This window comes from Dermacentor andersoni, chromosome 6, assembly GCF_023375885.2.
Source record: "Dermacentor andersoni chromosome 6, qqDerAnde1_hic_scaffold, whole genome shotgun sequence".
NCBI lineage: Eukaryota > Metazoa > Arthropoda > Arachnida > Ixodida > Ixodidae > Dermacentor > Dermacentor andersoni.
In genome coordinates, this window is record NC_092819.1 from 53,902,099 (window position 1) to 53,917,259 (window position 15,161).

Here is a 15,161-nt window from a genome sequence, read left to right on the forward strand (position 1 = left end):
CCCATGGCGACAATTTCCCATATGGCACCCCAAATGCACTTATTGAGGTGGGGACGCCTTCGAGTCTAAAACGCCCCTTTCCAAGCGTTGAGGTCCCATGATGGCCGAGCACCAGGCCGGGAGTGTGCTTGTACCTATTTTACTTGTAGCTAACCGGCGGATGGGCCTCCCACAGGGCTTCCCCTTAGACAATGCCGTCTGTGGTTGGACAAGAGACGCCCAGAGACCATGCCTCGCAAGAAGTCTCTATTGGGGCCCCTTTCGATATGTGAACCAAAGGTGAGCACCAGGCCAGCTAGGGTACATCTCTACCGACCAAAAAAAAAAAAAAGGTAGATTCGAACTCTGTACCTCGCGCGTACAAGATGCGGATGCTCTACCGCTAGGACACCGCCGCGGCATAAGAACGAAACTGGCCGCAAAAAAATTTCCAAGTAGAGGAAATAGGCACCTGCCTATATGCACGTGAATACTCACGGAACAGCTATTTTATAAAGACGTGATCCCATTTATAGTACCTGCATTATAGTGTATGGGCAAGCGCTTCTCAAGAAAAAGTGGGTTTTAGGTGAAAGCAGTGTTTGTGTCGCTATTTCACTGCTCGAGCAATATCTTCAGACAGTCTTAATGCGACAGCTTAATTGTCCATGTTTTCCTCCGTCTGAATAAGCTTAAGTGCATGCGGAACTGAATTACTTTTACAAACTTTTTCCTTTATTTGCGCAGAGAATAGCACATGAATTTCATTGTCATTGCAACCAAGGGTGGCGAGACAAGCGCCTCTTCAGTGGCAGGTCGCTTGAGAAAATGCCCAGTGCGAGGCGACCTGAGGGTGTCGAGTGCGCGCAGGTCAAGTTTGCAATGGAACTACCCGGTTGTCGGCTAATACCCATGAGTGGGTATATGAGGCATTGGTATGTGCCACCAAATCCAAGGGTCCACATCTACCTTGGGATTGGCTGTCTGTCAAGGCTTTCGCTCGAGCTCTAGCACTAGGAAACAGTGGCGCATCCGTACCTTCCAAGTTATACTTCTCCAGTGACTCTTGGTCAGGCGTAACGTGCAAGGACCTCTGCGCCCTTGTTACCGAACTTTTCACTTCAGCCATACTTCGGCGCATTTTCGCAATACATGCGCCGTGAATTGCTTCTGCTTTCAAGCACGAGAGTGGGAGGGTCTCAAAACATTTCTGTATCAACAAGGCTTTCGAAACCGAAACTGAAATGTTAATATAACTTATTGACACTTTATAGTTTAGTACATTGGAGGCAACAGGTTCGTATTATTTCTTGCTTGAAATGGCAAACGTGTTTTAGTTTATGCATTATCTATTTATATATATACCGCTGATACCGCTTTGCCAAGCTGGCTTTGCCGCTAGTGTCGCTAGCTGCGCGGTGTGCTAGCACATGGCGGTGGCTAGCGGTTGCGGGGTGTGTTGCTGGGAGTTATAATATACCAAATTTCTTGTCTTCACCCTTTGCAGAAGCAGCCAGTATCATGGCAGGTGCGTATATGCATTTGATACGGCATGTTCCGTACTATTGGTGACCATTGCTGATTACAAACTCCTAGCTAGCTACCTGCTCACACCACGCTATCGAGTGATTTCTGCTAGTTTCACGGGTTACCTTTGAAAGTACCAACAACTCCGCACCTGCAGTCTGAGATTTCTTCTGTATTTCTTGTATTAGTTCTTTTGTATGCGGCCACTCGGGGCGACATCTGTCTAAGTGCGTTTCTGAAGCATGGTGAAACGTTTTCGAAGCCGGCGTTCACGCTTTCTTGACTGCCGATCCGTAGTCTGGGCGAGACTAGCACTGTTACGATTGTTTAGATTGCGGCGACTTACTTAATGTCTCGTTTTAACCAAAGCAGTCAAAGTTCACATGCATGATTTTGCCGATCTATCACTAAAGCTTCTTGCTTAGCTTTCCCAAGGACTTATTACCTCAACTGCACGGCTTCGCGTGCCGTAATTCTCGACCGCGATTAGCTCCCTCGCGCATGTTACTCAAAGGAACCAGTCGCAACCGAGAAATTCGATCCGGATAAAGCTTGATCGCCATGAAAAGTGCTCGATCAGTGGTTACTCGATCTGAAACTGATGCACGAGGCAGCTGTGAGGGCATGACCCGTCGTCTTCTTGCGCGACAGCGTCGTCCGGGTTGCAAAAATCGCCTAGCAACTCGCGAAAGCACCGGCTTGGCTAGAGGAAACTGTCGAACCGCCGTGGGGAGTTGAACTACTCGTGTGTCGACCGAGCCTCGTACCCGAGTTTAAGAATTGGGACCGCTTAGAAGTTCTCTAAATCGACATCACCTTGAACTTGGGCTCTGTGGCTGCTTGCTGACTTGACGAGCGTGCGTTGATGCTAAAGACCGATCTGCAGTAGGAACGAGAAATTGGTTGTGAAGGATTCGATTGCTCCATCATAGTACCTTTATTGGGTTGAAAATCAATGCATGGAGCTTATTAACAGCTACTCTTCTAAAACTCAATAATTCCTGTAAACAGGGTGCCCAAGTTTCTATATTCGGAAACCAGGGCCTGCTGTCTTGAAGTGACACTCAACCCATTCTACTCATGATTGATCATGCTGCATTGGTTGAGTTGTTGGCGTTTGCATCAAGTGCACATTGCCGGCATTACTTCTAGGTAATGTCTTGCATACCTCTGAACACAGTTTTGGTTCCTTAAACAAGTACTGACATTGAGAGAGCATACGCATTTTTCTTACACATTTCTATTTCTTTTGCTATGGCTATTATTATTCATGAGGCTCCTGAGACAGCTGAGCACATTTAACGCCAGTCTGTTTGATCTGTGAAGAGACTGTACATGCGATTTAATGCAGAAAGCTGGGCTAGTTGGTTGTTATTCGTATAAGGGGACTCACTAGCGCGTAAAAAAGGACACGGACAGGAACATGAAAAAAGACACACCGAATGCTAGACATGAACTAGCTTTATTCTCAGGAGGACACAAATATATATGCAAAAAGACACGTGCTACATGATCAGTCCTTAAAACGCATGCGCAATGGCACCTTATTGTGCAAGAATTTTATTACTTTTGCCATCAAAGATACGTTAGGTTTGCTGACGCAAGCCTGTTTTTGCCGATGAATAAGGAAGGCCTCGAGTATTTCACGCTCTCTCTGATCTGTGCTAGAAGTAATCACTTGAGTCTTATCAAAGAGCAGCATGCATTCATTCTCACAGCGCTTGCAATGTGCCGCCAAGTGCCCAGATCCCGGTGGTGCCTCGACAAGCAGCTTGTGCTCCATTAGTCGAACTCACCTGCTTTCAGTAAAAAATTCTCAATGTTTTCTTAACAGAATAGATGTTTGTGGCTGTGCAATTAAACCTCACCGATCATCATCGTTTGTGTTTTTCTCACAGGCGTAGCCCCGGGTGTCCCAAGAGTACGCATCCAACTGCTGCTTAAAGGCTGTGCAAATCGACCTTTCTACCACCTTGTGGCAGCACGACTACGGCGACGGCCCCGGGACACGGACACCATTGAGCAGCTTGGTTCCTTTGACCCGATGCCCAACGAGCGTAACGAGAAGTTGGTGGCCATCAACTTTGACCGGCTGAACTACTGGTTCGGGCAGGGAGCCAAGACGAGTCCGGGAGCAGGCATGCTCTTAGGTTTGGCAGGATACACAAGCATGCACCCAAAAGTCTATATGAAGGCGTGGAGGAATCGGCGGGCTGCACTTACTGAGGCTGCTGGAAAGGAAGCTGCTGAAGCAAAGGACGAAGCAGCAAAGGCCGAGAGCTAGGGTGAAAAAGCTGTGAGTTTGTTCTTTGTGTCCCGCAAAATGTTGTTGAAGTCAGCAAGCAAGAAAAAAAGAAATGATGCTGAACTTTTCTTGAAGTGCGTAGGGTGGCTGTCAACAGGCCTACAGCAAGAAGAGCTTTAGCATACACATGCTAGCTGGATCTGTTGAAATGCCTGAATGTGCTGTTGTATGTTTCTCTGGACGCGATAACAAGCACTTGTAGCTCAAGAACGAATAAAATTAGAATTCATTGATGAGCCAGATATTTGATTGTTGTATTTTGTTTATCTATGTTTAAAAGCACCGTTGTGGGATGCATAAACGTGCTCAGAACATTGCACTAGTAGGGCCACTTTCCTTCATCACACCCGCTCTGCAATCCATTTTGTCTTTCATGTTCTATCCACCCTGTGACATTTTGCGGGCATTCAAGGAGAAAGAAAAAGCCACCATAGACTATAGTACTTCTTATTTACTCAATAATTACTTATCACACTCCTACCTTTAATGAACTGCACCATACTGTTGTGCAATGTATATTTGGTCCACATCTTATTTTAAACAATCTGCAACCATTCACCAAGCACTATGATAGAAGCTGGTGCAATAAAACAGTGATAGTGGCTTTCTCTCTGAACAAGGAAATCCACTAGGTGTTTGTATCACAGACATAAATGTGTAGGTTACATTTCTGGGTTACTCTCCTTAGCACAAGCAAAGTTGCTTAAAATGTTACATCTTCCTAGAAGTAGAAAGCAACCTCCACAGAGACCTTGCATTGGGCCTTTCAAGGCCATATGCATTAACAACTCAGGATGCTAACATATGGATAATCTGAGTAAGGATTCTACTGCTTACACATGCTGTCCCCACCTGTTGAAAGCAAAATCCTGCATTTTTTTAATCAATGCTGCGTGATTGAAGCATGGCTGGTAGACAGATCAATGTTCTGCTAATTAAGAAGAGCACTTATTGCATTGCTTAGTTGATCTTAGCACAACTTGTGGGCAATAATTACAGAGTAGGGGTCAGACGGAAGGGAAAGAGGAGGAGTTAAAGGTGGCGGGAAAGAGTAAGCATTGCGGTCCGCAAGGTCGTCATGACCATGTGCCTACACCCAGTGGACAGGGATCTTCACACATTAGGTCTTGTGAGTGCAGTGCTTTTGTTACTGGTTCGAGTTGCCAAACTGCCCTGAAGCTGTCAGCATAAATGTAAGCTCCATTGATGCTTGATGAGTTGACAAGGACTTCCATTGTTACGTCAATTTCATGCTAGTCATACTGACGAATCAGTTGTGTTGTGTTGGGTTTAATGGCGCATAAGCAACTCAGGCTATCATGCGCCAAACGCACGGTCAAATTTCTTTTAAAAAAGTTGGGTCACCTCAGCGACGATTCTTGTCTGGGCAAGGACTCCGAGGATCCCAACAAACTGAAGACCTTAGTCTTCTTCTCAAATATGAGAAGGTGGGTGAGGTGTATCCCAATATGAAGTTGTGGATAGGCTCATATATAGTTTTTCAATGATACCTGCTTCTTTTAAGAAGCTAATAACATGTGTGGTATCCACAAGTGCATCTTCGCCTAAAATCAATGCTGACGAATCAGTGTATTTGAAAGCAGTATGAATTCATCAATCTTTTCCGCTTTGGATGTTTAATGCTTTTGTTACTGCGCTTATAGAAATCAATCAATTTGATCAATACTTTCTCTATGGATTGTTAAACATTTCTTTTGTAATTCTTCTACTAGCAGAGTCATGCACAGTATTAAATGACCAAACTTTAACTATTTGTCAGGTCTTACAATTTTTGGCAGACTGTGGAGTCTATAAAAACAAAACTCCGGCTGGAGGTATTGTCAAAGCTGGGCTCCACTGCTCCTAGCACTTCCTCAATAAAACGATGCAGAATTTGCACTTTGTTTGACTGGGCAACATAACTTTTAAATGACAGAAGCTTTTCTCGGGTTGTATAATTTTACAATCCAACGTCTAGGCTTTTTTACGATGTCTCAAATGGTAAAAGTTAGTGTGTGTTAATTTGATAATTGTATTTGATTAATATGAAGTGCAATGCTATTTTCGCCATTGTGCGTTACTTTAATCTATGAGAGTTTTGACAGTATGTGTAAATATTATTACGAACAATCCTTCCTGTCGTGTGCGGTTTCCACTCGCACATGCACTGAATTTCGCGCTGACCTTCAACTGAAGCTTGACAAGCAGTCTAATCTCTTACATTTTGAGCACTGCCTGTGCAAGTGCCCTTATCATCACTGTACAATATTGTGCAACATTACAGATTACCATACAACACTGTTCAGGAACTGAACAAAGTACGTAGAGGCTCCAGCACCAGTTGGACACACACCAGACCACATTGCTTGCACAGAAAAGCTGATCAAATGCAGTATCAAGTATGAGGAGGATCTCTACATGCTGCCTGGCCTGACAACCATTGCTTCGCGAGTCTAAATAATGCAATAATATATCAACCAGGTGCCTGTTGCAATGCATAATCACAAATTCTCCCTGTGCAATAAGAACTTACCCGTTTTGACATTTGCAACGCTACTGCTTTCCTGCATAGCATGGACATCAATATGGCTAATATTAACACCAACCAAAATACATACTCTTTTGCGTGATCGGACTTACAAAAGTTGGGAACTAGAAACCAGGTGCATATTTTGTACATTTAAGTTTTTTTTTTCTGCCAGTACTTGCACCAAAGATAGCAGATTATTACAGTTAAATTCCATTCCATTCTAAAACCAACGATCAGGCTATAATTTTATGTATCACGATGTACGTTGCGACTACTGCGTCTTGAAATAAGATGTTAAAGGGGCCCTGAACCACCCCTCGGGCTTGGTGAAGTAACAGTCCGCGGGTAGCATACACTGTTGTGAACATCTCAGCCAAGTTCTGCTGTCGTACGCGGTCCGTGGAGCTCGCAAGCGGAGCGCGAAGTCACCTTTTTCTCAAACGCTCTCGTTTCAAAAACCCCATGATTATCGCTCTTTTCTGTGTGCTTTATTTCGTCATAAAGCACACTCCAATGCGCGGCTGCTATTGGTCGCTGCGGTCGGCTACACCATGGCCGCCGCGAGGTGCCGCCACGAGTCGAGTGGCTAAGCCATAGGCTAAGCGCACTGCGGCTCTCTGTGGACAGCCGCGTTTGGCTTACGTTTAGCGCGGCATGGGCATTTGAGCTGCGCGCCACGCTGACGTCTCCGCCGTAGCCTTCGCAGTGCAAGGTATTGGAGGAGGAAGAGGAGCACAGTTGAGGCCGTGTTTGATTGCCGATAACTCCGCTTCTGCTGAACGCATTGAAGTACTTTTTGCGGCAAAGGGGTTCCGAAATAGCCTATCTTCACTTCAAATGTCTTTCTCCACTTCGATAAAAAGTGATTCAGTGCCCCTTTAAACATAAAAGCACCGAAGGTGGACACATTTCTGGCGATAACGAAAGAGTAAAAGGGGTAACGCGATATTTCCGAGTCCTCGTCTTTTTGCTTTCAATGAAAGTCCAGTACCCAAGAAAAATAATTGCTGTTAAGCCTCACAGCGCCCTAAATAATTTAATACCTTTTCTACAGTTAGTTTCGCTTTCGTTTTGACTGTGTTGCGACGTTATTACGCGGTATGTGGTCACGTGATGAGAGCAGGACATTGCGACGTTATGACGCTCGCCGAGTCGCCCGCCGTGTAACTACATCGGATCTCAAAACGAGTAGCACCATACGAGGCCCGCGCCGGAGCAAGTGTCAAAACTTTGCAGTGTTACCACTCACTGCGTCGTGACGTAACTACACCGTATACTCCTGGGAAACGAAATCGAAACTGGCTGCAACGGTGCTCTGAGGCAATTCTTTTTCTTGAATTTTCGTCCCGTCTTTTTTGTGTATCTCTTGTTTCTTTCCTTTTTGCGCTAATTCACCGCTACAGTTATGATAGCGTTATTTATTACTGAGTTATTACTTCTCTGGAGAGGAATGATCGCGTACGGTTACAGCTCTTTTTCCGTTGGTGGCGATGTATACACTCTAAAAACAGTGGCACCCCTTGGGGAGCATATTTGCCACGCAACGATAATCGTCATCTGTCTTGCCCTCATATCCTTTCTTTAACGCTGCGAGCCCGGTATTTCCAAGTCATGAACGACATGAGCGTTATCAGCATGACAGAGCATTCTCGACAGGAAAGCGCAGCGTTTTCAAGAAAGGAAATGTGGGCAATACAGATGACGATTATCGTTGTGTGGCAACGATACACCCCAAGGGGTGTAAACTTTTTTTTACAGTGTATAGTATGTCTTCTCAACAGGTTCGGACACTGTGAACAGGCAAGTGCGCCAGGTAGATCGTACGGTGTTTGTCGTGTCTGCAAGATGTTCGCCGCGAAAATGGCTGATTCAGCCGAGAGACATGTACTACGCCTTTCTTTTCTGAAGGGCCACCTTTACCGCCACTTGAGACGACGTCACTGGTCTTGCCGCTGCCTGGCAGCGCTTCTTGTGGCGCACGCGCAAAGCCTACTTGGCGCAAAGCGAAGAGCGCGCGAAACCACTGACATTGCTGCAATCGCTGGCAATATAGTGCCCGATACCACACGGAAAGGCAAGGCTGATGATGCATAGAAATGGCACGCAAGACTGAGTGACCCGACAAGCCAGCAAAATACTGCATTCGCCCATGTAGTCGCACCCTTGTCGTACAGAAATGCAAGGCAGTTGACTGTATCGACTTGTCCTTTGTCCTTACTGCGCTATCTTTTCTGTATTACGATGAATAACGAAAACGCCCAAACTTATTCCCTTCGGCACTTGTCCTGTCTCGATTTGCGCTTTCTCCTTACTGCGCTATGTTTTCTGTATTACGAGTATCCGTGGTATAACAACAAAAAGGAGGAGGAGGATGCCGATCTCACTGTGGGCTGTCACCGCTAACAAAATTTTTAGCATGATTACGGTAGAACACCTCAGCCCCTTGACGGGCTTCTCGTGCACAACCGCAATTTCCGTCGTAAGGAACCGAAAAAGAAAAGGTAAGAAGTGGAAGACGGCGCTAAAGACAGGTGGCAAGCACGCGAACGGGCCACGTGTCAGCGCGAGCCTGGAAGGAAAGAAGCAGAAGGAGCTCTTGACGGCGGTCGCCATAGCTTCGCGATGCGCCAGTTCTTCCAGAACCTCTGCTCGTTCGGCTCCCGTGCGCAGCGCAACCAGCTGGACCGGGATCAGCCGCCTTCGCGCGCCGTCTCCCGGTTGACCACCCCCGTGGCAGCCGTGCACTCGCGTTCGCTCGCCCATTCGATATTGGGCTTCGCCGTGGACCTCTACCGGCAGCTGTCGCTTGCCGCCGGTAATGCTGGCGGCCAACCTAGCATCAGCATTGACAACGACGGCGGCAAGGACGGTGTGGCCACTGCCACTGTGGCCCCGGACAACCTGGTATTCTCGCCGTTGGCAGTGGCTGCCGCTCTGTCCATGACCCTGGCGGGCGCCCGCTACCGCACGGCCAAGGTATGTTATAGACCGCCCTGAACATGACGTTTGCGACTTCTCATTTTTTTTTTGCGTTAATTGAAGGTCCTGGACGTCGAAACCCTAGAAAGAATACCGCAGCCATACTCGGAGTGCCCTAAATGATTTACTACTAAAGCAACTTTCTGCGAACCAGCTTTGGCTTAGTTTCCCGGGAGCTGTACGGCGTCGCGAAGTCAGAGAGCGTGACCGCGGTAGGTGGTCACGTGGGAGTAGTGCATCGCGTCGTTTCCTCACTCTCTCCGGCTCGCGCACGCTGGTCTGCTATATGCTGCTGCATCGGGACGAGCATTGAATAGCAGCGTAGATGACCGGGCGAGCCGGTATACCAACTCCGGATATCAATATGCCTCCAATTGAGGTGGGGCGAGATTAAGAACCGAAGATCGTCTTTGTATCGCAGGTGCATTTGTGTAACACGTTTGTGTAAGACGAGCGTTTGTGTAACTGTGACGGACGATGACATGACCACTGATCTATGGTACTCCGGCGAACAAACGCCTTACAAGCTTTTCTTTCTTTTTCGTTTTGACGTGTGCAGGTGACGAAGGTTGTACAATTCGCGCATTCCATTCCTGTGTTTGTGGCGCGCGCACAAGCGCTCATATTGTAATAGTGTCACAGCGCTAGTTGGCCTTAGCCTGAGATAGTTATGCACATGTCAGTGACATGAAAATTTGGAGGGTCCCTGACTGCGTCTCACGCTTCCCGGCAATTGCAGCTCATGTAACCATAATTTTTAGTTAAGTAATGAACGGGGCTAGTTGGTGGACGTTCAGGATTGTACTGCGCTTAGTGTTACACTGACGAACATAAGGGACTAGACACGTCGGCGTCTTGTCCCCTATGTGTCAGTGTAACACTTAGCGCTATACAATCATGAAAGTAACCGTGATGTTTACCTGGAAACGCTGGCGGCGAACGCAATGCACGAAAGCGAGCTTTCTGGTTGAAACGCGGCCTCCTGCGCGGGCCGCGATGCGGCGGAGGCGAGCGCCATCTGGTGGTGTTGCAAGGAACCGGGCGCGCCATTTTGTGGCCTTTGAGATTTGCGCGCGCCGGCGTTCGCCAATCTCGGAGGCCATGGCCGCTCTACGAATGGTTGAAACGCTGGAAAAGGGGTTTGTGTTTTGAGTCTCCGCGTAAGAGAATTGTTTTCTCGTATATTCAATTACAATCCGATGCTATCATGTCTGCAGTTTGTGTGTAAGTCGTACTTTACGATTTTTTCTGACGTATTTTACCTTGAGAAATTCAATTCAGTAACTTCCTTGCTCTTCATGGAGGGCCTGCGGGGTTGGATATGCGTGCTTAGAAATTACTTTTGCCAAGACGATGGTCGACACGGGACGCCGACGCCGGATTTTCTGCGACGCGGGGCCCTTAACGCTATCGCGTTAGTAGGTAGGGCAACGGGCTTCTCTTCCGGGGGTCCTTTGTTCGATCCCACCGTCATCAGACGCGCAATATTTATAGAAGACGCCGGAAACGAGGCGAGACGGGCACCTATGTATACGCGTACCTACTCGCATAAAGATTCATCGAGCGTCGCGTACCGTCCATAGACGCTATAGCGTCCACAACTCGACCTGCAGGAACTGGCGTCGGCGCTTCACGTGAGCGACGACGACCAGGTCCACGGCCAGTTCGCCGCGCAGCTGTCGCAGTCCGCGAGCCGCGCGCTGAAGGTCACCTTCGAGGTGACCAACCGCATGTACGCCGACCGGCAGTACCACGTGCTCGAGGGCTACCTGTCCTTCCTGCGCGACACGTACGGCGACGGCACCGTGCGCTCCGTGGGCTTCGCCGAGCACCACCGCGAGGTGCGCGCAGAGGCCAACGAGTGCGTGGCCCGGCTCACCGCCAACGCGGTGCGCGATCTCCTGGCCGCCCACAGCATCGGCCCCGGCACGGCGCTGGCACTGGTCAGCGCTGCGTACTTCTGCGGCGCCTGGGAGTCGCCCTTCCAGGTATGTAATCGTCAAAAGTATGCCGTGTGTGACAACGTTTGAAAGGAAGGTGTCAGGATTCATGACTGCATATGGTGGGCGTACGACTTTTCTTCACTAAGATATCACTTGGCTTTACGTATTTTTTTGGGAAGTACAGAGCAGTGATATTTTTTAACCGTTGTCGGAAGTCTTGAGTACGTCGAGGTTGTTACAGAGTGAAGACTTAGTAGCACTAAGGGCAGCCATGAATCGCACCGATCGTATGATCGGTGCGATTCAACCGGCACTGCGTTCTACTCCCTTAGACTGCACATTTAGCTTGTGGTATACGTGACCATATACAGCCGTGGACGGCAGGTGGTTATGGCCAACGTTACTGACCAAGTCTAATAACGTTGGTTATGGCATCCCCCTTGAAACGAGGTGGCGACAAATAGGCGCCTGGCCGGCCTGAGCTAATCGTCTTTTACTAAGTCTGTTTTAGGCTCTTCAATTTCTCTATATTTGTTCTTTTCATTCAAACCTCTATCTGTGACCTGTAAAGGCACCTACGCCTGTAGCGAGTCTGGCTCCCTCTACCCCGGCAGATGATGCTGAAATGGTGCTCTTTTCCTATTGAAAAGAGCGGTCATGGTACTGAGTCGCCTCCCCCCTCTCCCCGTCGTCTTTTTACCGTAACCGCTAGATAACTATAATTGACGTATAGAAGCCTTGCATAGGCGCTCTTTTCCTGTTGAAAGGAACGGCCATGGTACTTAGTCGCCTCCTCCCTCTCCCCGTGCTCTTTTTATGGAACCGCTAGTATAATTGTATAATTGACGTATAGAAGCCTTGAATATATATAGGCCGCGCGCCGACTTCACGCAGCCGGGGTTCACGGGGCCCGACGAATTCTACGTGGACTCCGAGACCGTGGTGCGCGTGGACATGATGACGCAGATGCACTCGTTCGCCATGTCCCACTGCGACCAGCTGCAGGCCACCGCGCTCGAGATGCCGCACCTGGGCGGGAAGACCGCGATGATATTCGTCCTCCCCGACGAGATGGGCGGGCTGCGCGCCCTGGAGCAGAACCTGACCGCGGCCCTCCTGTCGGACCTGCTGCACGGCCTGCGCGAGAAGCCCAACGTGATGCTCAAGCTGCCCAAGTTCGTGGTGCAGCAGAGCCTGAGGCTGCGCGACGCCCTGGGCGCCATGGGCGTCCGCGAGCTGTTCACGAGGCGGGCCAACCTTTCGGGCATCTTCGAGAGCGGGAGCCCCGCTCTGTGGGACGTCTTCCACGGCGCCTTTCTGGACGTGAACGAAGAAGGCGTGGTGTCCACGGCTCCTGGGACCGACTACGTACCCGGGGGCGGGCCCGGGATGGGCAACATCACCCATTTCGCCGTTAACCGGCCCTTCATGTTCCTCGTCGGGCCCAGGCAGACGGGCATCGTCTTCCTGATGGGCTCCGTGCGAAGACCGTGAGCCCGCGCCGTGACCCATGTCTGGTGCCGCCCCAGCGCGCGGGGCAAATCGGGCAAATCTTCCAATTCCGCCACGTCTGCGTTTTCGGCGAATCAGACGTGACGGGATGACGAATTTGGCGACATGGCGGTGTTCGACGGCGATAGCCGAGCGTCGCCTTCTGCGCGCCAGCCTCCGGCAGCTGCAGGGCCGGTGCGCGCGATGACGCCTGTGCCTGTCTGTGGAAGGCGTCCTCTTCGTTCCTGCAGTGACGCAGCCCATGCGTTCACCGCTGCTCATAGTGGCGACGGCGTTGCCGTTTAATAAACTGAAACGCAATTCTGTATGCAAAGGTGTCATCTGTGGCAGCCGCAGGATCTCGCGGATGGCCGCGTGGGAGCGAAATTGTGTAGCGACGACTGCAAGCGGTTTGAACATGCAGCAGCACTGATCGCTTCGCCTTACAAAAATATTTTAAAGCCGTCCGATTTCTTCAGCTTAGCTAATAGCTATCGTTTTAAACGATACACGAATATTTATAATTGTTGTTTAATTAAGTTAGTCTGAGCTCTAACCTACTTATCGTTTAAAAATATATTGACTATGAACAGACTAGCCCAGCCACAAGTATTACTGGCACCACATTACCAGTCATTTAACCACTGTTGCCGCTAGAGCATGGAGAATTTTAGCTGGGCGCTACAGCCGCCACGCATGCCCGATTCTTGCCTTCTGCGTGATGTGCGATCACGTGCCCAGGAACGATAGTTGACGTCACCCGAACCATGCGCTCTCCATAAGCTGTGTCCAACTACGTGGGAAAGTGGCGCCCTCTCAGTGACCCCCGGTTTGGGCATCACTGGGCTGGTATTGGAAAAATGTAGGAGGTATGCTCGAAGTATGCTTGAGCATACTTCGGTACCGTCTAGAGTCTCTGGACGTGTCCTTAAGATGCCTTGATGGCTGCGTGTCTATAAGCGACTTGTTCTCGGCCAACTTCAATTTCTCGGGGCTGAGCAAAGGGGAACCTATATTCCAGTTCGAAACGATCCACATGGCACTACCTACCAAGCAGACGTCTGCTACAGTGCGTACAACGTCTGTCGCCTGCAACACGCAGACGTGTTGGTGTTCTTCATATATTAAAGTATGAATTGACGGCTGCTTGGGCGCGCCGTCTACGACACTTCTCTCCCGCGTCAATTACGCGATTTCCTTACAGTGGAATGCGTGGAGCATGATCATGTATATGAAATTACTGCAACAAATCAATAAAACGCGCACTCGATCTTCGCCCGTATACCCTTAGATTTTTCACGTACAACTCGGATCGCAATGCCAGTGACATCACGCGTTTATTCAGCTTACGGAAAATCGCTCTATACAGTATGGTGCCGCCGCGCTCTACCAATGGCTCTCACGCAGTGCGGAGCGATTCGGCAGGCATTGAAAAAACGTAGGAGGCTATAGCTCGTGCATGCGACCGTAGTTCCGAGTTCGGTGTCTGTGAGTTGATCATCATTGTGCAGAACTTCGTTAGTTGATGCCCCGATGTTTACAATAGCGTTCAGAATAGCACAGTTGACGACTTGGGGACGCATTGTCTCGAGACTACGAGACAAGAGAGGGCAGCAAGACTCCACGACAGGTTAAGTGCCGTTCGGAAATATAGCTTGTTTGCTTGTCAAATGTTCGGCTTGTCACTTACTCTGGACGCACGCACGCACGCACACACACACAGCTCATGCTATAAATATTCGTAAGAGAAAGTTCAAGACAATCCTGATGCTGAGCACATTATTAGCGAAGGCTGCCGTCCAATGGTGAAGATAAGAACACTTTTGAACAAAAGCTTTGTGAACTGACATGTTTCTCGTTGGCCGGCTACGTTCGGTATACTTACTGTTCGGTATTACGATTAGCTGGTATCTCTTATTGGGAGCAGCTTTAGTGTATATAGGAACTGGCTTATGAACACATGGCCATGAGGGTTTAATTCAGAGTCTTTCATACGTAAGAAATGTCATCGGCAGGCGGCCTACGCTAATAACATATGTTCGCTGTAAAGATTGGCTGGCGCCTATTCTTTACTTTATATGTGCATGTTGGTGAGCCACGATATGGATGAAGCAGCGTACTTGAAATAGACACGTTCACGCACGCATGAAAAAGGACATACGAAGGCGTTGGACTGCAACTACTGCTACTACTGCAGCTACTGTAGTTGAAGTCTAGCTCCTGTGTATGCCCTTTTTCATGCGTGCGTGAACGTGCCTATTTCAAGTGCACTCCTTCATCAATATGTTACGGCGACGTTGCGAGTATAGAAAGAAGAAAACAACATGCAGCAGCCAGCGTCTCCGATCTTCTTCGTCCTCTCTTCTTTCATCCTTCCGTAACAGGACCCCCGGGTGGCGAAGCGCCG

The 15,161-nt window shown here is 48.9% G+C and overlaps 2 protein-coding genes across 2 annotated transcripts; both read left to right on the plus strand.

Moving 5' to 3' along the window:
* Positions 1-1,396: 1,396 nt before the first annotated feature.
* Positions 1,397-4,053, plus strand: mRpS16 (mitochondrial ribosomal protein S16). The gene is made up of 2 exons (XM_050171717.3): positions 1,397-1,507; positions 3,405-4,053. The coding sequence occupies exons 1-2, from the start codon at positions 1,501-1,503 to the stop codon at positions 3,788-3,790; spliced, it is 393 nt and encodes a 130-aa protein (XP_050027674.2). The 5' UTR covers positions 1,397-1,500; the 3' UTR covers positions 3,791-4,053.
* A 4,630-nt stretch (positions 4,054-8,683) lies between these two features.
* LOC126522873 (ipis-1-like) lies at positions 8,684-14,405 on the plus strand. The gene is made up of 3 exons (XM_050171715.3): positions 8,684-9,317; positions 10,934-11,308; positions 12,158-14,405. Exons 1-3 carry the CDS (start codon positions 8,964-8,966, stop codon positions 12,755-12,757), a joined length of 1,329 nt encoding a protein of 442 aa, XP_050027672.2. The 5' UTR covers positions 8,684-8,963; the 3' UTR covers positions 12,758-14,405.
* Positions 14,406-15,161: the final 756 nt, after the last annotated feature.

Coding starts and splice junctions, on each gene's coding strand:
- LOC126522873 (XM_050171715.3), top strand. CDS start 8,964: ATGCGCCAGTTCTTCCAGAACCTCTGCTCGTTCGGCTCCCGTGCGCAG. Junction 9,318..10,933: donor CCCGCTACCGCACGGCCAAG/GTATGTTATAGA, acceptor CTCGACCTGCAG/GAACTGGCGTCGGCGCTTCA. Junction 11,309..12,157: donor CCTGGGAGTCGCCCTTCCAG/GTATGTAATCGT, acceptor GACTTCACGCAG/CCGGGGTTCACGGGGCCCGA.